This window comes from Felis catus, chromosome A1 (genome assembly GCF_018350175.1).
Source record: "Felis catus isolate Fca126 chromosome A1, F.catus_Fca126_mat1.0, whole genome shotgun sequence".
In the NCBI taxonomy this organism is placed as follows: Eukaryota; Metazoa; Chordata; class Mammalia; order Carnivora; family Felidae; genus Felis; species Felis catus.
The window spans coordinates 121,893,761-121,917,168 of NC_058368.1; the positions used below are offsets into that span (position 1 = coordinate 121,893,761).

The following is a 23,408-nucleotide window of genomic DNA, read 5'->3' on the forward strand; positions in this document are numbered from 1 at the left end:
TCAGGCTTTTGCCCAATCTGTACGCACTGCCCAAAACACCCTTCTCCTTCCCACCACACCAAATCCTACTTTTGTTCAACATGACTCCTCAGCCTTGGCCTTCCCCTGTGATGTCTATCCCAAATGTCCCACCCTCCTCTGAACATCCTAATCCCTGACTATCTCCAGTGCTCATCTGGGTGTTAACACACTGCCTTGCACACTATTCCTTAAATGTTTCCTGGCTACATCTTAAGTCATGAGCCAAATTTTCAATGTAGTGAATGTAGGAGAGGTCTTCCCTTTCCAGTGGACCCCTCAGAGTTCTCAATAGTAAAAGACTCATCACAGATACATGAAAATCATGCTGAAGGACTGATAAGGAATTGTAGTCTAGATATGTAGTTCTCCCACCCAAGTAGTAACCAGGCCCGACCCTGCTTAGCTTCCGAGATCAGACGAGATCAGGGACATTCAGGCTGGTATGGGCGGAGACTAGTCTAGATATGTTCTCAACCAAGGGCAATTTTCTTCCTCCTGGATATTTCACATCATCTGGAGATAGTTTTGGTTGTCACAACTTACCTTGGCCACTCACATCTAGTGGGGGAAAGGCCAGGGATGCAGCTAAACATCCTATAATACAAAGGACAGCCTCCCTTCCTCTAAGAACTGTGTGCCCCAAATTCAATAGTGTTGCTGTTAAGAAATCCTTGTCTACATTATAGTATCTTCCTAACCTATTTCCTTGCCTGTTTTTTCTCCCAGTCATAACCCAGCCTCCACCCTTCTGCCTTCTGTCTAAGCAACTTCTGTAACAAGTAATTCCGATCATATTACTCTCCTGGTTACGTAAATGGCTGTTCAATGACTTTGAGAAAACATTCAAGTTCTTCATCATGGCCATATGCCCAGGCTCCTGTATTCCTCCTCAGCTTCAAATCACTTCTGTCTCCCAGTCATTCCCTATGTACCATCCATATCATTCATCCTGCAGTTCCACCAACATTACGATCTTTCGTGGCTCAGCACCTTTGCACATGCTGGTCCTTCTGCACTGAACACTCCTCCTCTTGTTGGCTTACAGAAGTAAGTACTGCTCAAAGATCAGTGCCAGCACACACACACACGAGCAAATGTTTATTCATCATCTATCATGCGCCAGGCCCTGGTTTAGTGTGGGGAAACAGCTATGAGCAAAACAAAATAGGTCCATAGAGCTAATAGCCTAGACAGGTCCTCTCCAAAAGAACATCCTGCCATGATGGAAATGTCTTAAACAGGTACTAATAATAGGATAGCTATGAGACACATGTGGCTACTGAGCACTTGAAAGGTAGATACTCTGAAATGAAATCTGCTTTAAGGGTAAAATACACACGCAAAAAAGTAAAACGTCGCATGAACAGTTTTTTTAAGTAGGCTCTATGCCCTACAGGGGGCTCGAACTCATGACCTTGAGATTGAGTTGCATGTCTATCCACTGAGCCAGCCAGCTGCCCCTCACACTAACAATTCTGAATAGTTACCTCACCTCAGTCCCATGACAAACTCATGAGGTAGAAGTTACTGTTTTACCCATTTGCGTCTGGCTTTGACCTGGGTCCGTGTGGCTCCAGAACCCACACAGTGTATACAGCACTGCACTCTACAAACCAGCTTCCCCATGTGATACTTCTCACACCAAATGAGTGAGCAAAGATTATCAAAACGACCCACACATTCACCCCTCTCCTGGCAGAGCCATCACATCACTCATGTCACACAGGGATTGAAAGTGGAAGGTGGGACTATGGGAGAGAAAGGTCTTAATTTCTGGGTCTCCACAGCAAATTGCAGAGGCTAAATAACACCAAGCAGAAGGTAGTGGGGAAACAAACAGAGCTCTAGTCCCCCATGAACATCTTGGCAGCTGCACATTATTTAGTCCAACACTAGACATGGATTATCACTGCCTTTAGGCACTTCCACTCTGGGGAGCAGTTCTTTTTCCAGAAAGCTCCAGGCCCATCTCTTCTACCACAGCACTTGCTGTCAGGGCCAGCAGGCTTCACCTGCTCACATGGGTCTTAGAGCCTTTGGCTTCGAAGCACTCAGTCCCTACTAGTTTGGAGCTGTTTTTCTCTCCAACAGTGGCCCGAAAACTAGTGTGACCCAAGGGCCTGTGAGTCTGGCTGCCCTTTATGTAACCCATTCCCTTTCTCTGAAGCTATCCTCTGGTGCCCACTATGGCCATTGGGACTTTGAGAGTTCTTGTTCCCAGAGCTACAACCTCTCTAAAAGCACTAACCCCTTCCTGCAGCAGGTGGTATTCTTTTTTATTTTTTTAATTATTATTTTTTAAGTGTTTATTTATTTTTGAGAGAGAGAGAGAGACAGAGAGACAGAGCACAAGTTGGGGATGGGCAGAGAGAGAGGGAGACATAGAATTGGAAGCAGGCTCCAGGCTCTGAGATGGGAGTACAGAGCCCAACGTGGGGGTGTAACTTACGAACCACGAGATCATGACCTGAGCCAAAGTCGGATGCTCAACCGACTGAGCCACCCAGGCGCGCCAATTCTTTTTTTTTTTTAATTGATATATAACCAAAACACATTATATTAGTTTCAAGTACATGACATAAGGATTTGATATACGTATATGTTGCAAACTAATCACCAATAAGCCGGGTTAATATTCATCACCACGCACAGTTACAAATTCTTTTTCTGGTGATGATAACTTTTATGATCTACTCTCTTAGCCACTTTTAAATATGCACTACAGTATTATTAACTTAGTCACCACCCCCAGGTGCCATTCAGGACAGCTTCTCGTGCAGTCCAGCAGGCCATGTTAACTCTACCCCGAGATCTGTCCAGAACGCACCAGCATCTCTCCACCTCCAACCGGCGCCCCTGTCCCGGCCACGCCCATCCCCTGCCAGCGTACTGCAATGATCCCCTACCTGGTCTCCCTTCAGGGAGCTCCTCAGATTCATTTTCCCCACAGCAGCAAGAATGATCTTAAAACATACTTCAGATCATATCACAACGTGATGTGACACAGCTCAGGTCTCACTCACCTCTGGATTCCACATTCGCCTTTAGCAAATGTTTGTGGAATTGGACATGAGGTTCCATCTGTACCGAAATACCTGACATGGAGCTGAGTCCTGAGTCAGGCCAACACCTGCACTTGGCTGCCAGGGTGTGGAAGGCGGGGAAGGGGATCCAAATCCCCAGGGCTCTCCCCTCCTCCTCCTGCATGTCAGGGCCCAGTGACCCACCCCCAGCTATTCCGTGCTGCTTGCTACTCACATTTGGTGTGCCTGTCACACAAGGCCGACGCCCTCATATCACACAGCCGGATTGTCCCTTTGCTGCTGCTGTACACGAAGGTGTTGCAGTGATGGGGGTGGAACTCAGCTGCTGTGATCACCTCTGTGAGCTCCTCCATGTTGGCCGGCTTAATGTCGACGATATCTGGCACGGACGAGTCAAGGAAGGGACCAGAAGGGGGCAGACCCGCGGGGGTGATTCGTAGCAGCACTGCCTGCATTTCGTGTAACAGGCGAGCGTTTACCACACACAGTAGATCCTCACAGGAACTGTGCGAGCAAATGTGAGGGTATTACTGGGCTTGGCAGATGAGGCCCAGAGATGCCCAGGAATCAGAGGCACCATTAGAACTCAGGTCTCCCTGGCCCCTTACATGCATTTCATTCTCCATAGCATATAGAACATGTTCCATTGACCCATCAAAGTTATCTGCACATGCAACCATGCTAAAATGTGCTGAGCTGCATTTTATGAAAGACTTTCATTTCTCATTTGACAACAGTGGTGAAGAAACTAGTCCCATTCCAACTAAATAGTTCAGTTTACTTGAATCTTTCCCCAGACTCCTGGGCTGATAAAAGGTATCTATGATAGACTGTGAATGCTCTTCTACGAAATCCCTGAGATCTTCCTTTTTTTTCTTTTCTTTTTTTTTTTTTTTGAGAGAGACAATGCAAGTGAGGAAGGGGCAGAGAGAGAGAGAGAGAGAGAGAGAGAGAGAGAGAGAGAGAGAGAGTGAGGAAGTGGGGCTTGTCTTTTACCTGAAGCAGGGCTCGAGCTCATCCGATGTTGTACTTGAACTCAGGAACGGTGGGATCATGACCTGAGCCAAAGTCAGATGCTTACTGAGTCATCCAGGTGCCCCCTGAGATCTGCTTTAACAACACATGGGTGACAATACTACGAGCTGCTACCATTTAGTGAACACTGACTATAGGTCAACTGCTGTGCAAAGCATACCATGTACTTTATCTCATTTAATCCTTATAACAGCTCTATAACCAGTCCTTTTCTTATCCCCATTTATCAGAGGTGGAGATGGAAGCTGTCACATGGCTAGAGTGGAAGCACCAGGATTTTATCTCAGATGCAACATTTTGCTAACTGTGCAAAATTTGTCTTATTAGAGATATACAGGACCTCATGTTTCTATAAGCTGTGATTTGCTGTAGAGCTTCTGTGGGAGTTTAAGCACCAGAAAAAAAAAGCCATCCAGTTGTATGGTGGGACAGTTTTAGCCTCCTAGGGAATATACCTTTATCATCTGTTTTCTTCTTCCTCAATGTTTTCCATTCTGATCAAGAATTATTATAGCTCCATTTTTAAAGGCCACATCCTTGTATATTGAAATGAAACATCTGGCCTTTTAATTAAGGAGGTGACTCAGTGGACACAGGACCTTCAGGAGGAGGTCTGGCATGTGTGAGGGGCTAGGTTTGTGTCGATTCCTTGATACCCTTACCCAGAGCTTGGGGGACCCACGTACAGATGGGAGGCACCTGGCTGGGGCTGATGTGCTGTCTGAGGACCCCACAGGCCTCGTGATGCAGATGCTGTTACATAGGAAAGCTGACCAAAACGTTGCCCACTTTTCCTAGACTTCACCACTTCTGAGCCGCCTTTGTGATTTGGCCCCATGTGTATATCACCAGGTGGTATTTGCTTAACACGCTTTCTTCAGATCAGCTTCTATCGACTCACTTTGTTTCCTTAGCCTCGTCTAAGCTGTAATCCAATATTCATAAAATCATGGATTTAACGAGCTAGTTACATTTTGAATAATGTACATGTAATAAATACATAATTAAAATAAACACGTTTATACCTGTGCCGGGAGCTCATATATCCCATTTTGGGAAACAATGCATCGACTGAACAAGAACTAACTTGATAGAGACTATGCTATTAGTCTGGGATGGATGAAAGTTTCTTGTGCTTTTCATAGTCCCCTCCTTAGAGTTTACATGAGGTACAAGTGAACGCACCTGTATTTGTAGTCATACCAGCACCAACACAGCCATCCATTATCAAACATCACCCGTGCTCCAGCAGGCACTCTGGTGCAATAATGGCTCTGTATCTGGTCGTGCCTCTTTCCCCTTCAATGATCTCTGCGAAGTCCTGTTGTTTCTTTCTCAAATGAGTCTGTGACTGAACTGACACTACATTGTACTACAATTTCCCCCGCCAAACCCAGATGTAAATACTACTTGGGTCTCCAAAGCACGTGGGTCCCCTGGATTCACAAAACATTACCTTTCAACTCAACTGCTACCAGAGTTATAAATATTATTGCAGGTAGCACCACATGCGGGGGAACAGGAGGCTGAGCCCCCTGGAAGGCCCCAAGCTACATTTCTGATGTTTTCTCCAGCCCCCCTGACCCTTGCCCTGGGCTTTGTGGCCACGACACGGGATGGGGTGAGCAGAGGTTAGTGTTCAGCTGCTGTCAGATTTCATCACCCTCCACAAACAGCCTCCAAAGCCTACCATACCAGTGAGCATGTTTCTCTTTTCCTAAAATAGGGAAAGAAAATCTGGTGTCAGCTTTCTCAACCTCTACCAGGATAGCTCTAAAAACAAGCTTCACTGGAAGGGATCTTTGCTGTGTGGGAGGGGGAGGTGCCACATCTACTGTTATTTTTTTCTCACCTAAAAATAAAGCCCCAAAGTCAGAATGTGTGAAAACGAAGTGCTTAAAGATATCTTTGAAAGCAGGAAGGAACATCCCCCACCACTAAGAACACCAACACGGATGTGCGCACTGAGTCTGCTTAGGGCTGCTTCCTCTGGGTCCATCTTCTCTCCTTCCCTCATTCACTTGCTCCCTCCCTTCTGCCCAAGCCTCCCCATCATCCCTCATCCCCAAGCATCTCTCTTTTGACTAGAATGTCTGACTCTGTGGGTGTTTAAGGATGACTCTAATCCTCTTTTTAACAACCGCGATGACAGGGACAAGGACGATAATAATAACCAGCAGTTAATGTTCACCACGTGCCATGTATTGTCTCATTTGACCTTCATCTCAGCCTAACGAGGTCAGTACTATTCAGTAACTGAGGTAAATTAATCAAGGTCATAGGACTAGCAGAGAGAAGAGCTGGGATTTGAACCCATCCTGTCTGACTTCAGAGCCTGGGTTCTTGACCACATGCTATTTTCCTCCCCCGAGAAAAGGCCCTTACAGAGCCAGCCTTTCTGAGTGCAGTAATTCTAGCTCTCTTGACACTTCCCCTGGCGAATCTGAGAGGGCAGACTGTGTTCTTTTAATTCACTGATCACTTTGGTGGCCACACTTTTCAGAATCAGAATTTGGACATAGCATCTGACTCAGGACTTCTGTGTCCTATGATCTGATAATTATTTTCCTCTTTTCTGAACCATAAACTGGGACAGAAACATATGGGATTTCTTGAGTTGTTAACTGATGGAGGATTTGCTGAGTTCTAAAAACATTTGGGAGGAGACTAGTTACCAAATTCAATGGCTTTATGGGAATGATGGGAACAGGATAGTTCAGATCTATATCATCTCAGGCCTTTCTTCTCACTCTTTTCTAAAGGGAGATGCACACCTTCAGCATATGTGGTTTTGCCCTTCATGTTGGAAGGGAAAGTGAAAAAAGATAAGCACTGTATTATCTTGGAAAAGAATGATGCATTTTGACAGTCAATTTTCCCTTCTCTATCCTTCAGAGCTCTCTATCCAAATTATTTCCCTGTTGTCCCAAAGAACTAAGTGGTGAAAGCAAAACATAGCACTGGATTCGCAGCTAATATACAAGGCAGACAGCCAACAGATTGCTATTAAATTAACCCTGGGGCTTGACAGATCTGTTCTTCCTGACCCCAACTGCTTATGGCATTCCTTATTAATGCTGAGCCCAGACAAATTACCTCTGCTAACAAAAGGGGTTAATCTGCTTCTCTGCTGGGACTCTGGAGGCAGCTCTGAGGACAGGAGGGGGCATAGCTAGTTTGGCAGCTGAGCTCCGAGCTTGGAAGGCAGGAGGGAAGGTGAGGGCATCACTGTGCCAGGCAGGGCCTAAGGCGTCATTTAAAATAATAATTGAAGACACTGGGAGGTCACCCCTTAAGGGATTGGCTTCAAACAAATACGAAGCCAGAGTCATAAATTACATCAGCAGTGGGGTGAGGGAATGGAGAGGGTAATGGCAGGATGCTAAGGGGTAGCATGGAGGCCATTCAAAAGTCTTTCCTTAATCCCCAATTTGGAAAAAGCTTTCTACCAAAAAAAAAAAAATGTCTACAGCAACATGATAAAAGAAATATATTGACTATAACATACATAGAGAAAGGGAAATGATTATGTAAATTTTGATCAATCTCATTAAATTGTTTTTGCAATGAAATTCCAAGTCTGTTAAAAAACACGAAACATTGTATCTATACTATGATCATAATATCGTTTGAAACTTACAATGTGAAAATAATGAGCTAAAGGCAAGATATTAAATGTTAGTAATAGTTCAATCTGAGAAGGTCTATGAATTTTCAATTATCAGTTATCATTTCCACATTTTCTTCTAATCAAGTAGTGTGTTAGGATAGAAAAAGATATATCTCACATATAGAGAGATATCTATAAAGATATATCTTATTATACTTATATATATATATATATATAAGTATATAAGTATATATATATATATATGTATATATATATATATATATATATATATATATATATATATATATATATACACTGTGACCAGAGTCATGTAAAAAAATCAGAGAGAGACAGAGAGAGAAAATATAGTATGGAAGGAGATGTGATTAAGATCTTACAAGGGATTAAATGGAAAGTCAGCAGGTAAGTTACCCTTTAGAAACTCTAGTTTACAAAGGGTAACTTACCTTTACCATTCATCTATCCATCCATCCATCCATCCATCCATCCATCCCTCCATCCATCCATTGATGTAATCCACAAATGTTCACAAAGAACCTGCTAATACTTTTCTCACCACAGGGGATACAACCATGGCTGAAGCAGACCCAAATCCCCCTGATTTGTGGAGCCTATATTCCAGCAGGTCACGTGGTCACTAAGCAAGGCAGATAAATATAATATAAACCAGATAGTAACAAATGCAAAGCAGAAAAAGGAGGGAAGAGAGAGAGAAATGATACATGTGTAGGGGCGGGGACAAGGTATGTGTATGTCTTACATCAAAAAGGAGAAAGCTTCCTGGATAAATTAATTTTTCCCCTTTTATTATTTACTTGCTTTTCTGAGCCCTTATAGTTAAGTTAGCTAGCATTATGTTACAAGTGTGATGTAAAGCCCCTGTATTTACACCAAAATTAGGTGGTGAGATTATAGGTGATTTTATAATCTCCACAATACATATTTTTAAATAATAAACATTAAAAAAGTAGTTTGCTTGTGTTAGAACCATCTGTGAGAAAATTAAGAGAGCAGAAGCCTCATCACCATGGGTCAAGTTTAAGATAATACTGTGAAAAATATTGTGATTATAACAAAACTGGGTCAGGAGGTTGGGAGTCAATAGTGATTCCAAGTCTGTTTTGCTCAGAGAATGTGGGAAAGTCATTTTCTCTCTCTACGCTTCAATTTTTTTTTTTTTTGCCTTTGAATGGGCATCATTCTATTTACTCTGAAAGCCTCTGAGAATTTTGATTATGAAATAATTTCATGGAGAAAGATATTAAATGGCTTTATAGTCGACTGAATAATCCCATCCCTCACAGAAAGCACCTATTTTTCCACAGATAGCTTTATATGCATTAGTTTTGTGGGCTTTTGAAGGGGATGTCCTCATATGCTTCTGTCTTTATCCATGCTGATTTTGCTGATACCAACAACATTTTTGTTTGTTTGTTTTGTTTCCTTTCTAAGCCCTGCCTAAGCCAATCAAGCACTGGAAAGCCAAAAAAGAGGCCTTTCTGCAGGCCAGGTTGGTGAGTGAAATCTATGTTTGCCTGGGAAAGATACCTATCTTCAAGAGCAGTTGAGGCTTTTCATGTTTCTGCACTTAGAGTCTGCCAATACTGAAGGCGGAGAACAGCCTTATTTTGGCCCTGAGAACTAATCATAATAAAGTAGGATTTCCTTTTAGGGGACATGAATTGCTTTGAGTTTTTTTTTTTTTCTTTTTAAAGTCTGAATGTAATCTCTGGATATTAAGTATTGATTACAAAGCATCCAGATCTTGTTAGCTGAAGGGACATGTTACTTGATGATAAGATACTGGCAACCTCTGAAGAGGACTCTAAGGGATATTCCTCTTTTAAGAGCTTAAAAAAAGCCAACGTGAAAATATTTATGGAGGGTTTGCCAATTGCTAGGCTTAACAGGAGAGGCTGACAAAAAATATGTCGCGGGGCCATCTTACTTACTGCTTGTAAGTATGTACTGAGCTACAAAAGATACTGGGCTGAGACGGCCTCCATGATTTGGGGAAGGGGGCACTTGAAAATCCCATAACCACAGACCCTTCCCTGTTCATGTGACACAGAGCTTGAATTCCACCATTAGGAAACACCCAATACCCCTTCAAAGGTCAATTCAGATGTTACTTTCTTTATGAAGCAGTCTAGCCTTTCCTTCATCATTCTTCCTGTTCCATGCCTCCATAGAACCTTGAATACACCTAACAGGTAACCCATATTACTAGATTTGAGTAATTTGAGATGGTGTGATAGAGCACATGATATTGGAATATGAAATGAGACTGAAATGTTAATCCCAAATTCTGTGACCCGTTACCTAATCTTGAAAGCCTTTAAATTTGTTAACTCATTTACAAAAAGAGGAAGAAAATTACAGTAGATGACGTGTATCACATACCTGGTATTTAATACAGGCTCTGAAAATTGTTGGTCTGATCTTCCCTAGTATGGTCACATGACTGTCTCCCTCTGTCCACCTAATCACTTCGCTGGTTTTGAGGAATGTTAACTCGGTTAGGCTGAACTACAATCCTTAGAGTTCCCTTTCTAGGATGTTGCTGGTTACCGTGGGCTAACACGGGCTCAGGAGGGTTGGAGGACAAAAGGGAAGAAGCAGTTGCTCTGTAGTACACACACACCTTCTCCCACTTATTCCATCAAACACTAATCTATGTGCTACTGTAATCTAGGTGCTGTAAGAAGTTCTGCAGATGTGATTAAAGGCCCCAATGAGTTGACTTTCAGTTAATCGAAGGAAGATAATCCTGGGTGAGCCTGAATTAATCGGTTTGGAAGACATTTAAAGGAAAGCTTTGGCTTTCCTAAAGGAAGAGACTCCAAAAGGCTGCTGGGTCCACAGTTGTTCTCCCTCCTCACTGTCCATGTGTGGACAAGCTTCAACTCATGCTCACGTTCTTCCAGCTTCCTTGTGATTTTTCATTCTTGCCTAACTGCCTTACAGACCCTGGACTTGCTTGGCCAGTCACACAATTGCAAGGCTAACTCACTGTAATAAGTCAGTCTCTCTCCCTCTCCCTTCTGTCCCCCCCCCCTCTTTCTCTGTAGACAGACAGACACACACACACACACACACACCTCTCCCAACAGTTTTGCTTCCCTGATTGAACTCTGCATGATACATCTACCCTTTCAGATTACAAAAATCATAATATCAGGGATGGAGTTTTATTCATCTTGGCATTTCTCATGCACATGGTAGATGCTCAATAAATTTAAGTTATTAAATTTCAATAAATTACTTTCATTTGTTGTGACTTAGCAGCCTTCTCAAGGCCTAGTTTTTTAAAATGCAGAAAATCCACAGTAGGTCAGTAGTAGGCCAAGATGCCAGGCCTAGATACTGTAAATCACCTCAACTTGTGGTTTTCTTAGGAGAGAATGGGATTCAAGCAGCAAGGTTAGAAGAACAAAGGGCTGGGGAAATGTTTCAAATATAATAGTAATTATTTCATATACAATAGTATATATTTCAAATATAATACTATTCATTAGGCCTTCTTTTTGTGCCAGGCACTTGGCTAAGAAATTTACATGATTATTTCCTTTAATACCCACAACAACCTTATAAGATAGATGGTATTTATTATCTCCATTAACTGATGAGACAATGAAGGGGCAGAGAGGTGTTAAGCAGCTTATTAAGGTCACAAAGATTGTATGAGACAAAATTGGATTCCAATCCAGTGAATCTGACTCTGGAGTCTAACTACTAAGCTAACTACTACTAACTACTAAGCACTCCTGATTATGAAGCTATACCTACTGCTCTGAGGAAGCTCAAAAAGCCCAAGAAGTGTGCAGTTTCATTCTTGCCCTCTTCCCTGACAACATGAGATCCAAAGGGCTTTCCCTGTGCATAGATAAATACCTTGTCTCAAGAAGTCTTAGGTCTGGCAGGCACAGAGTGTCAAGCAAAACACTAGGCCTTGGAAAACTTGGAAAATGTACCAAGGCTACATTTATTAATGGGGAGGAGAAGGCTGCCCTGGGACACACGGACCAATGTTCTGGATATGTCAATGGAATATTCTCCTTTTACACTAAATGCCAGCCTCAGATTGATATGTACATTTGTGGATGAAAGCCACAATAGCAACAAGGGAGACAAACTTGTATTAGGCCCCACAGCTTCCTTCAAAGCCTGCCTGGCAGAATCCCACCAGATTAAAAGGAAGGCCGCTGTCCATGGTACTATGAAGAGACAGAAGCCAAGAATTGAGGTTATATGGTCCCCTCATCAGGGAATAAGTTCCAAAGGGCCTCAGCTCAGTTGACAAATGAAGCTGTTGTACAGGGGAGCTAAGACTAAGGCCAATGATGAAGTACCTCTAGAGTTCAGATGTCCTCTCTCAGAGAAATCCTCTGTTTCACGACCAGAGACCAGACTTGAGTAAGATGTGGCTAACCTTTCTAGCCTTGTTTGCATCATGCTCCACCACATTCTCTGGCCTTCAGTCACAATGGACTTTTTAGAGTTTCTCCAACATTGCCACACTCCCTCCTGTCACACGCCCTCTGTACATGCTAGACCAATCTCTCCACACCTTTTTTCCTCTTTCAGATCTTAACTCAGTAATCAGTTCCTCTGCAAAGTCTCCTTTTATTCCCTGAAATCTGTATCAGAGTTCAAAAAAGAAGCATACACAGGACTGTATTTCCTTTCCTCAAAGGACTTACTTCTGTTTGTAATTATATGCTCATTAGTGTGATTATTTGATGAATGTCATTCTGAAAGCAGAAAATTTCTTTTCACTTTTGTATCCCCATGGCTTAGTGCAGTGACGGGAACAGAATAGGTACTCAGTATACAGTTGTCGAGAGCTGTACCTTTACTTTTACTTGATAGGAGCCTATTTAATAGCTCTTATATTGGACAGGGTAAGAGCCAAGGTCAACCCATTCTTAGTCCTGGGAAGAGAACTCAAAGGATCCTAAGTATACCACAGAAAACAGTTTGAAAAGTTATGGCTGCTTTTTGCCCTAGAATATCACTAATCTAGAAATGAGTTATTATTGTCCTGAAATAGTTAACCCATTAAGGCCAAAGTTTGACCACTTTAGGCCAGAACCTATTATATAAGACAAAGACAGACTAGCTATGGAAGGAAGGGAGAGGACTCAAGACCAGGTGTCAAAGGGCTAGGAATGCCTTAATCTGATATGGTATTAAACGCAAAAACCTGGACCTCAGAGATCCTTCAAATATGTGGTAACTGGGGTATAAAGAGCAACATCTTGAGAAGAACATCCAACTGCAGAACCAAAGGAGACATCAAGAACTAAGAAGAGGACCCAGACAATAAATTTAGCAGAGTAGCATCCACCATACTAACATTCAATTTTTCTAGTTTCCGAATCCTTTTAATGATAATCATGCTTGTTTAAGCCTGTTTATAATTTATGTAGCAGGGTACTGGCCTAAGCATATGTGTTTATGTGTGTATATGGATACACACACAAGCATATGTGTATCTCTCTCTCTTTCTATACACACACACACACACACACACACACACACACACACACGGATATATTTTATATACAGCTGACCCTTGAACAATGTGGGGACTAGGGTCATTGACTCCCATGCAATAAAAAAACCACATGTAACTTTTGACTCCCTTAAAACCTAATGATTAATACCTTACTGTTGACCTTACCAATAACATAAGTTGATTAATACATATTTTGTATGCCATATATATTATACACTGTACTCTTACAATAAAGTAAACTAGAGAAAACATTATTGAGAAAATCATAAGAGAAAATACATTTATAGTACTGTATTGCACTTATAAAAAAAAATCTGCATGTAAGTGGACCTGTGCAGTCCAAACCCATGATCCAAGAGTCAACTGTATATACAAAATTTATCCACATATACGTATTAAAATATAAATGTTTTATATATGTGGATAATTTTATCCATATATATATCCATATATATATATGTATATGTATATATGGATAAAATATCCATATATATATATATATATATATATATATATATATATATATATATAAAACAGCTTAACAAATTCTCACAATCCTCTTTTATAAAGCTTCTCTCTCAAGATCATGAAACAGAGGGTTGGATAAGTTAAGAACCACATTAAAGCTACACAGCCAGTAAGCAGTAGAGCTGAGTGTGAACTTTAGGCTTTAGGACTTTCAGAAGTTCAAGGACTTTTGAGACTCCAAAGCCTGTGTTCTCAACCATAACGCCAATGACCAATGTCACACAAAATGCCAGGCACTGGAAGTTGTGACTTTATTTTTCAAACAAGACTGCAAGACCACTTGTCTTACCATCTACTTTTCTTCACATATAACTTACTTTGTAATTTAAGTGTTCTCAGTATCTATGAAGTCATCAGACTGATATGATAGCTGTATTTTCTAGTACTCATGACTGTAAATACCTAACCATAAAAATGAAAAAAGTCCACATAGTGTTCCTACCACCCCAGTGGTACTCATACCATGCTTTGGGAACCCCACATTATTCTATCCTGAGCCATGTTTGACAGCCTTCTTAGTGGATAAATGGCATTATAGAAATGGTAGTAAACAATGTATGATTCAAAAAGACCTGCCTGGTGGTTGGTGTTTTTTCTGAGGGTGTTTTGAAAGATGGCCGCTTCCTACCCCAGAGGTGGCTTCACTTCAGTGACGAGAGGCAAAAGGGGCCCAGTTTGTACAGTCAGCTTAGTGCTTAAGGCGGTTTGGTTGAAAAGAACTATATAGATATCAGTGATCATCATACTCATGATGACAATAATTATTTTACATATGGCTGTTTTAAGGGTGAATGGCACAGTCTCATTTGTATGCCAGCATCTGGCAGGCTGTCACACATCTGCAGAATATAACCTAAATTGTGCTATTAATATTTCCCCTTTGCATTCTCCCCCAGGCATCTGTCTCCCAAATTGCCTAAAGAAACCCCCCTCCCTCTTGAAGGCCTAGGGGCAAATCCAGAAAACATGTCATCTAGACTGGGGACAGCAGGCACTCAGAGTGACAGCAGCTAAGTCTGAGCAGATTTCTGGCTCTCGGAAAAGATGTAAAAGGAGAAAGGGAACCACCACCCACATTCATTCTATTAGCAGCCACACTTCTATGCACAATCTGTAGGCAGGTTGTCGGAGGCTCAGACAGTATGTAGAATCTACTCTGTGAACGACAAGAGATGCCAGTCATGGTCCTGAGGGTCAGGTCTTAGTGCCTCCATCACTGCCACTACTTGCTTAAAGCTGCCTTCCTTAAAAAACCTTGGCAAGCCAAGAAACAGACTCTTAACTACAGAAAACAAACTGAAGGTTACCAGAGGGGAGGGCGGTGGGTGAGGGGTAAAATGGGTGATGGGGATTAAGGAGTGCACTTGTTGTGAGGAGCACCAGGTGATGTATGGAAGTGATGAATCACTCTATTATACACCTGAAACTCATGTTACACTGTATGTTAACTAACTGGCATTTAAATAAAAACTTAAAAAAAAAAAGCCTTGGGCAAGTATCTAGCACTCCTCTGTGGTGGAGACTAGACTAGCTAACTGTGTACCAAACCAGGTTAATCTTTTTTTTTTTTTTTTTTTTTTTTTTACATGCATAGCTATATTACATTTCCCAGCCTGCTTTGCAGTTAGAGGTAGCCATGTGACTGACTTCTAACCAATGGAATTCATGCTATTTGAGGGCCTGGCTCAAAAGAGGCTTCCATGTGTGGTTCTCTACGATCTTCTCCTTTGCTGTCCTGATTGCAAGTAAGCCTGGTGACACTGGGGAGCTGCAGGGTGGAAGGACCTAATTCTCTGATTCACTGATTGGAGGAGGATGCTTGCTGGTGGTGATCATCATAATGACTCCATTATAACAGAAGTCATCTTTTATGTGTTTGAGCCACTATGAGGTCTATTTATATCACAACATTCAGAGCTTTACTTTAACCAACATACTCTTAAAGTGAGATTTCCTGGTTACATTTCACCATCGACTATCTACTGGATAGTTGCACTTCAGTGACCTATCACACTTCAAACTTGACCTATCCAACCAAAATGGTATTTTCTGTGTCTGAGAATGTTCTAGGTACTGGGCTACAGGAATGGATCATACAAAGTCCCTTCTCTCATAGAATTTATACTCAAATATGGGGAAACCCCAATACACAAGTAAAAAAGCAATTTCAAATAGTGATAAGTGCTGTGAAGACAACAAGGAGAGAGGGCTACTGGGGACTACTGGTAAGTTACTGGAAAAGGACCTCTGAGGAGATGACATTAGATCGAAGTCTGAATGATGGCTTGTAGTTAGCCAAGTAAACTCCAGGGACAGAGTATTCCAGAAAGAGGGAACAGCAAATACAAAGAAGAGATACAAGAACAAGGTTATCCAGGAACAGAAAAGAGGTTAGTTGGCTGAATCAGAGTGATTTCGGGGAGAGTGACATGATAGGATATTAAAGAGGGAGCCAGGGCCCATTTCATTTAGAATCTTACAGTTCAAGGTAAAGAACTTGGATTTTATTCCAAATTCACTGGGAAGCTACTAGACTGTTTTAAGCAGGGGGAGAATGATATCTAAATTAAATACTGAAAGGTCCACTCTGTTATGAGAACATGAACTATGTAGGAGATCAAGAAAAAATGGAGACTGAACAGGAGATTTCTGCAGTCACACAGAGGAAGGAATAATGGCCTACAGCACCATAGGGTAGGAGGAGCAGAATGGAAAGAAATGAGTTGATTAGAGATACATTTCAGAGGAAGCATAGGCAGCCCTCATAGACAGATTGGGCTGGGGGCATGGAGGCTGGTGAGGGAGAGAAAAGAATCCATACTGACTCCTAGGTCAGCTGCTCAGCTTCCTGGGTTGAGAAACCATGAACGGAATGGAAATTCAAGTGAAGAGTCAGGTTTGTGGTGGCACAGACCACAGGGCAGGTAGTGAATAAATGACCGATCCATATTATTAAAGAGCGGGTCATCATAATGGAGTAAGAATGTTGGCTCAGACATTCATTCAACATCTTCTTGATATCTGTGGATTTTAGCTAACAGAGGAGATAGTAATACTTACATTAGGGTTTCTTTGATATAAGAAAGAAACCTTACATTAGGGTTTCGGTGTATTAATACTAGAATGAAGTGTGTTGGGGACTTGAGGACTGCTAGTAAAGTTTGGTGTCTCTTGATCCAGATGCTGGTTACATAGGTGTGTGTTGGGTGAAAATTCATCAAGCTGTAATATTATGATATGTGTACTTCTCAAAATGAGATTCTATGTGGGACATTTGGGTGGCTCAGTTAGTTGAGCGTCTAACTCTTGATTTCGGCTCAGGTCATGACCTCACAGTTCATGGATTCTAGCCCTGCGTTGAGCTCTTCACTGACAGTGTTGATCCTGCTTGGGACACTCTCTCCCTCCCCCTGCTCCTTCCCTGCTTGCCCATGCTTTCTCTCTCAAAACAAATAAATAATACTTTAAACAATGAGATTCTATGCATAAAGTTCCTATTGCAGTGCTTGGAATGCAATAAGTGGCAGCCAGTATTATTTCTACTATTATGATACGATGAAAACCATCTCATGTGTACCTGTGGTCCATGCTGTCCATACAGGCCATTTATAGATCCTTTAACAAGAGAAAGGAATCTTAACTGAATTCTAGGGTCTTATCTTATAGTTGATAAAGTCACAACTGATTTTAATTCACAACACACAAATGCCTCTGCATAAAGGAAGTGATTCAGACTTCCTATCCAGAGCTAGTCCTGGGCCACTATTTTAGTAATTCAATACTTCTCTAACTTTGTTACAATGAAAGATGGACGCCAATGTAATTTAAAAGAGCATAGTTCTTTCTCCACAAGTGCTAGGAGTCTGTGGTTGTGACTGCTCCTCTCTCTTCTATTTCCCCCCAAGCCTGCTCATACCTGAATACATATGATTCAAGCCAACTGGTTATTGACCCCAAGGAAAGGATACTAAAACTTTGATTGGTTATTTCAAAGTTCCAAAGGTTAATCCTCAGGTCATCAGCTGACATGTAGGTTTCATAGTCGCTGTTGACTGATATGGAGTTGATGTGATACGTGTGTGCATTGGCGAATACTCTTCGCGGGGTGGCCTCCACCATCAGGTCCATGGGTCTCAGAACAGGCACCTGGGATGCAAGAGAAACAAATCACTTCAGAACCAAAGTTCTTCACTAGGGAAAACGTCCGCATGTTTATGTCCTTCATCATCACAACACAAAATCATAATCACATTTAAAAAGCTTGAAGTTAGAGAAGCAGACTGATAAATCACATACTCCTGTTTCCTCAGTTCCTTTTAGTTTTTTAATTTTATTTTTCCCTCTGCTACTTTTAGTTTTACTTCCTTCTCAAAAGATGTCATCATCACTTAGCCTTCATGGGCAATTTCATACTTTATAGATTCTAAGCATTTTCCCTGGACCTTCTAGGTGGCCTCATCTTAGAGAAAGTGCGCTTAGAAGCTACTGATCAGGCATTAGCTTCCAGAGCTGTTGTTCCAAGCTGCCTGTTTGTTTTAAACATGAAGTGTACTTGGAAAAGGAAGTTGTGGGAAAATTTTAGAAATATGTAGTTCAACTTTGACCTACACATATATACTTCATGGCTTTGGAGGTCTAGACCCCATCCTGGCTTTTTCCCCCCAATCTTTAAGGGCATTTTGTGAAAATATATAATCACCCAAGATTCTAATAGTTAATTCTAAAATTCAGCCATGATCATACATGGCACTCATTGACAACTTGTTTTACCTGGGAAAATCTTGGTTTATATTTACTACCCGGTGTACGAACCAGGTAGTGTCCACTTTCACACCGAAACTATCCTCATTTGGACAATAAACTATATGGTCAGCTTAGTGATATCTAAAGGGTCCTCAGTGATTATTTGCTGAAAGAGTGAATAAGAATATGTAAGAAAATTTTTTCTTCTCCACAGGTCAAAGAATCAGGCAGTTAAATCATTTCCCACACATGAAGGTCTTCCAGGCAAATATGAACAAGAAGACCCAGACTCTTCAGATTCTTTTTCTTTTTTTTAAGTTTATTTATTTTTGAGAGAAAGAGTGAACAAGCAAGCATGAGCAGGGGAAGGGCAGAGAAAGAGGGAGACACAGAATCTGAAACAGGCTCCAGGCTCTGAGCTGTCAGCACAGAGCATGTCGCAGAGCCCAAACCCACAAACGATGAGATCATGACGTGAGTCCAAGTTGGATGCCTAACCGACTGAGCCACCCAGGCGCACCCCCTGACTCTCTCTGTGAATTCAAGGGCACTTCTGACAACTCCTGGGTGAACTGGTTCCTGAGAAGGTGAGGGAGAACAGCAATGCCTGGCCGGGGACAGACTAAAAACGAAACAAAACAAACACAAAACACAGATGTTGTCCTTTAAGAGAAAGAAGAAAAAAAAAAGGACCAAAATTTCCTTTATGAGGAAGTCACCTCTTGCAGTTGAGCTAACTTGCTGACTAATTTGCTACCAGGTAGTTGATTAAGGCTTCAACTTCTGAATTGGTTTCAACCCAAGGGGTGAGGGGAAAAGGGCAGGAACAAAGGTTACATTTTGTGAAGTGTACTCACTTCAAAGGTATAACCTTTGACAAAACATAATTCTCCCAGTTCAGTCTTGAAGGGAGTTCAGATCACCTCTGAAGGAGATTTTAAATTAAATAATTTAAATAAATAAACAATTCAGAGAACTCAGAGTCCTATACAGCTCTGGTGCTAGACACCCTGGAAGACAGAGTTGGCTTGAGATGTGGATGTAGGATGTGGTGGGGATCCTCTGAACACCAGACCAGGGAGGGGAAGGCAAGCCTTCATGCGCCCTCTATGCCAATTATGGATGATGGTTTTAGAGCATAAGCTCAGGAAGGGAGAGAACTCGAAGACCTTGGTTCTCATCACAGACTGACCACAGAGTGAAAGGCTGTGTGACCATGGGTGATTAACTTGGCCCTCCTGAGCTCTGGGCCATACTATTTGAAAACCAATAAGACCCACTGTGCCCTAGTTATCAGGAAAGGTCACTGGAATCTGTGGAGATAACATGCTCTCTGGTTCACCTGCCTTCTTGTTCTTTGAGCAACATCTACTGGGCTCCATACAATGTCCTAGAGAATCCAACCAGTGAACCAAACCAGACACTTCCTGCCTTCATAGAGCAGGGCTAGACAGAGGAGGGAGATAGGAAGTCATGTCACAACAAAATGTCCTAAGTGCCCCCAAATAGATATCATGCAAAAGAGGATTTAACATGGTCAGGGAGGCCTGGAGAGCTGTTGCTGAAGAAGTATTGGATGGATGACTGTGAAGGATGAGAACAGGTTTACTAGGCCAGGAGGGGAGGAAAGAATGTTCCAGTCAGGGACAAGAGCATGTGCAAAGGTCCTAGGGTGGGGGTAAAGCAAAATGAAGGGTCAATAGGTCAATGTGGTTAAGACAGAAAGAGAGTGATGGGAACCATGGTAAGAGATGAAGTTATAGGGTAGGTCACAGGCAAGCCCCCACCCCCCAAATTTTTGCCATTATCCTTAGAGAAATGGGCAGAACTAAAAAGATTTCCAATGATTGTGGTATGATAAAGTTTGATTAGATGATTCTTGATGTACAGGGGAGAACAAGTTAGAGGGCAAATGAGGTAAGTTTTGGAAAGGAAGGTGATATACCATCCAACACCAGTTAAGGGTGCATCTGAATTAAGACTTTGTAATGGATAAAAAAAAAGTGACTCTGTTCTTGGGAACTCTACCCAAAAGTATTTATTGGGCATTTACTCCTCTGTGTCAATCATTCTGCGGATGTTATTTATGGTAATTCTTTCAACAGCTCTGTGAAATAGGTTGTGGTGTGAGTATTAATACGAAGAGAAAGCTCAGGCTCAGAGAGGCTAAGTCAGTGGCCCAGGGTTGCCCAGCTATGAGCTAAGAGGCATTGTCAGAATTTAATACCAGAGCCTACCTGACTGCAGACCTAGTGCTCCTTCCAATGTATCACACCACATGCAAATATCATACATGGCAGGAAGTAATAAATGCTCTGTAAGTGACACGAATAAGCTGCCAGGAGAATTTATGGAATCAACACTATTACTGATAATAATAACGGTAGCAGTAGTCAGAGTTTTGTAGTTGAGCTGCCTCTACAAACCTCAGTTAGGTGATGTAGGTGTACCTGGTATTTGAATAGGAGTGACTATTCCGTGTACTTCCAAAAACACATGCCATGCTTTTGTAGTCTGTCATAAAGGAACGCCCCACCTGGAGCTTTTGAGTGCTACCTGCGCATCCTCTGCCTCCCCACTGGCCCCCTCCCAGAGGTAGCAGAGCTCAAAGTGGGCTCCCCAGGGCCCCAGAAGAAATGGAATCTGCAAGGACTTCCTGTGGCTCCTCCTAAACTCTTCCCTGAGCCTCCTTCATTACTGTGCATTGTCGGCGGAGGCTTCCTGTGGCTGTGGTGACAAGGAGGGAGCGTGACGGCCAGGATCAAGAGGCATTACAAAGTGGGAACTGCCAGCCCAGAGCGTCAGCTTAACGTGATGGGCCTGCCTGCTAATTCAGGCTGACATATTCCATGATGTACCACTTAATAGGGAAGGCTCCGCGTAGGTATCTGGGGAGGGAGCCTCTAATGCCTTACCTAGATAAGGCAGAGGGAGGAATGTCATTCATGGTATGCCAGCACCATTCTCATGTCCAGGTCAAGACCTGCCCACTGCCTAGTGATGCCCCTCACAAGAAGGAAGAGTGGGGGTCTGGTTCAAACTGGACGGGATGACTGATTGGGAAGCCTTGTTGGGACTGTTTTCCAACTGCACTGGCTACATACTCTCTTCAAGGCCAGGCAGGGAGAAGAATAGGACACTATTCTCTGAGTTGGGCCCACAGGACCTCATTAGGGCTTTCTCTGTAAGACACTGACGGAGGGCTTCTGTGCTATTGGCCAAGCACTGTGTCAGAGCTCACCAGCCCCAACGCCAGGGCTCTGCTTCATTCAGCCTTCTGACTTCTTTGGGCAGAGCACTGGGGAAGACTATTCTGCTTGTCCATTTTACAGGAGAGGATCAAGGAGGTGAAGTATCCTGTCCAATGGCACACATACAGTACACTGAGGAGCTGAACCGAGGCTATTTGGTTCCTGAGTGAGTACAATGGTGCAGACGAAACTATTAGTGTGAAATGTGATCTTGCCATTTTTGCAGGTCCAAAATCATCAAATCTCAGTTATTGCCTCCGGTTCAGCCTAATATTTTGGAAGGACTCTGTGCTATAGAGATGTGACACTGAATCATGGAACAATGAATCTTGGAAGGGCCATCGTGTGTGTGTGTGTGTGTGTGTGTGTGTGTGTGATCAGGATGGGGAATTTAATGGCAAGCTGTGGTTGTCAAGGCTTTACCCTCGCCATTGCTCTTGGTAGTACGTTTGGATTCTCATTTATATCATGCTTAAATAAATATTTCTGTGGATAAGGAAAGTTTGAAAATGACTGGCCCAGGCAGTACCTAAAATCAGCAGATGTACATTGTCCATGGTCACCCAGCTTTCTACCTCTCATCCCAGAGCTTCCTCTACCCCTTCCCCATACCATGTGCCTGAACTGTTCTCCACAGGACCAGAGGCCCCTTCTTGCCAAATGACAGGACCAGAATTGGACAAAACCCAGGACCAAGCCAGGACCTTTAGTTTGTAGTTCAAAGCCTCTTTTCTGAGCAATGGTGGCTGTGGTTGACAAGGCTAGAATCAACTGTGAGACAAGGCCAGTGCTGCATTGTGCCTGCAATGAGAAGAGAGTCCTTGGCCCTCAAAGGTGGTTCTGCAGTGCACTGCTGGGTTTTGGTCATGTCCCTCCCTCAGGTGCCTCATATTCCTTCTGGACCTTGATTCAGTTACAGCTCATTGTGCTGAGCCTGATTCCAAAAGATGAACACACTAGCCCAGTGGGCAAGACCACCAGCATCATGTTAGAAAATTAGATGATAACATCTCAGGTCCCAAGAGAGGGGTCTCAGAGTCTAACCTGCCACAAGGCTTATAGAAATAGATCTCATCTGTAATGTTAGTGGGATGTAAGGAGCCTAGAGAACCACACCACTGCCTCTCTCTCAGCAGTGAGCTCTCTGTTCAGTTATCCCCCCTGAGGGAGGCCCTCCATGCCCAGCCCACCTCAAACAGGACACCCTCCACTCACTATCCTCTTACCCAGCTAACAGCTTAGGATGTTTTAAACACTTCAGCAATTACAAGACTACACTGTTAGCTAGCTTGACAATAAGTGAATTAAAAAAAAAAGAAAAATATAAACACTCCAGCAATTCATCAGAGAATTCTCATCAATATCCTGTGATTTATGTTGGTAGATATTACGATCCCTTTTGCACAGATGAGGGGACTGAGGGCAGAAAGGTTAAGTAATTTGTGTAAAGTCACACAGTTGGAACACACACGTGGCACTCTTGACTCTGGAGTCTAAGCCCTTGGTGGCTCTCTATTGTAGGCCCTGGAAGAGCCCACTGGGGTGTGTGGGAAAGAGACAAGTGAAGAGACATTTCAGTGCAGGGCATCTGTGCTGTGACGGAGGTCGGTGGGCACTGCCCAGGCCGTGTTGGC

General features: G+C 42.7%; 1 protein-coding gene across 17 annotated transcripts in view; it reads right to left on the reverse strand.

The window, feature by feature from the left end:
* PPP2R2B (protein phosphatase 2 regulatory subunit Bbeta) overlaps window positions 1-23,408 on the reverse strand; it is a 510,749-nt gene that overhangs the window by 40,128 nt on the left and 447,213 nt on the right. For all 17 annotated transcript variants that reach the window (XM_019833907.2, XM_011282787.3, XM_019833919.2 and 14 more), the window contains 2 exons: window positions 17,749-17,926; window positions 3,280-3,444 (listed from right to left, as the gene is read on the reverse strand). In XM_019833907.2, the coding sequence (XP_019689466.1) occupies window positions 3,280-3,444; window positions 17,749-17,926 (343 nt within the window). The remainder of the gene's footprint in view (window positions 1-3,279; window positions 3,445-17,748; window positions 17,927-23,408) is intronic.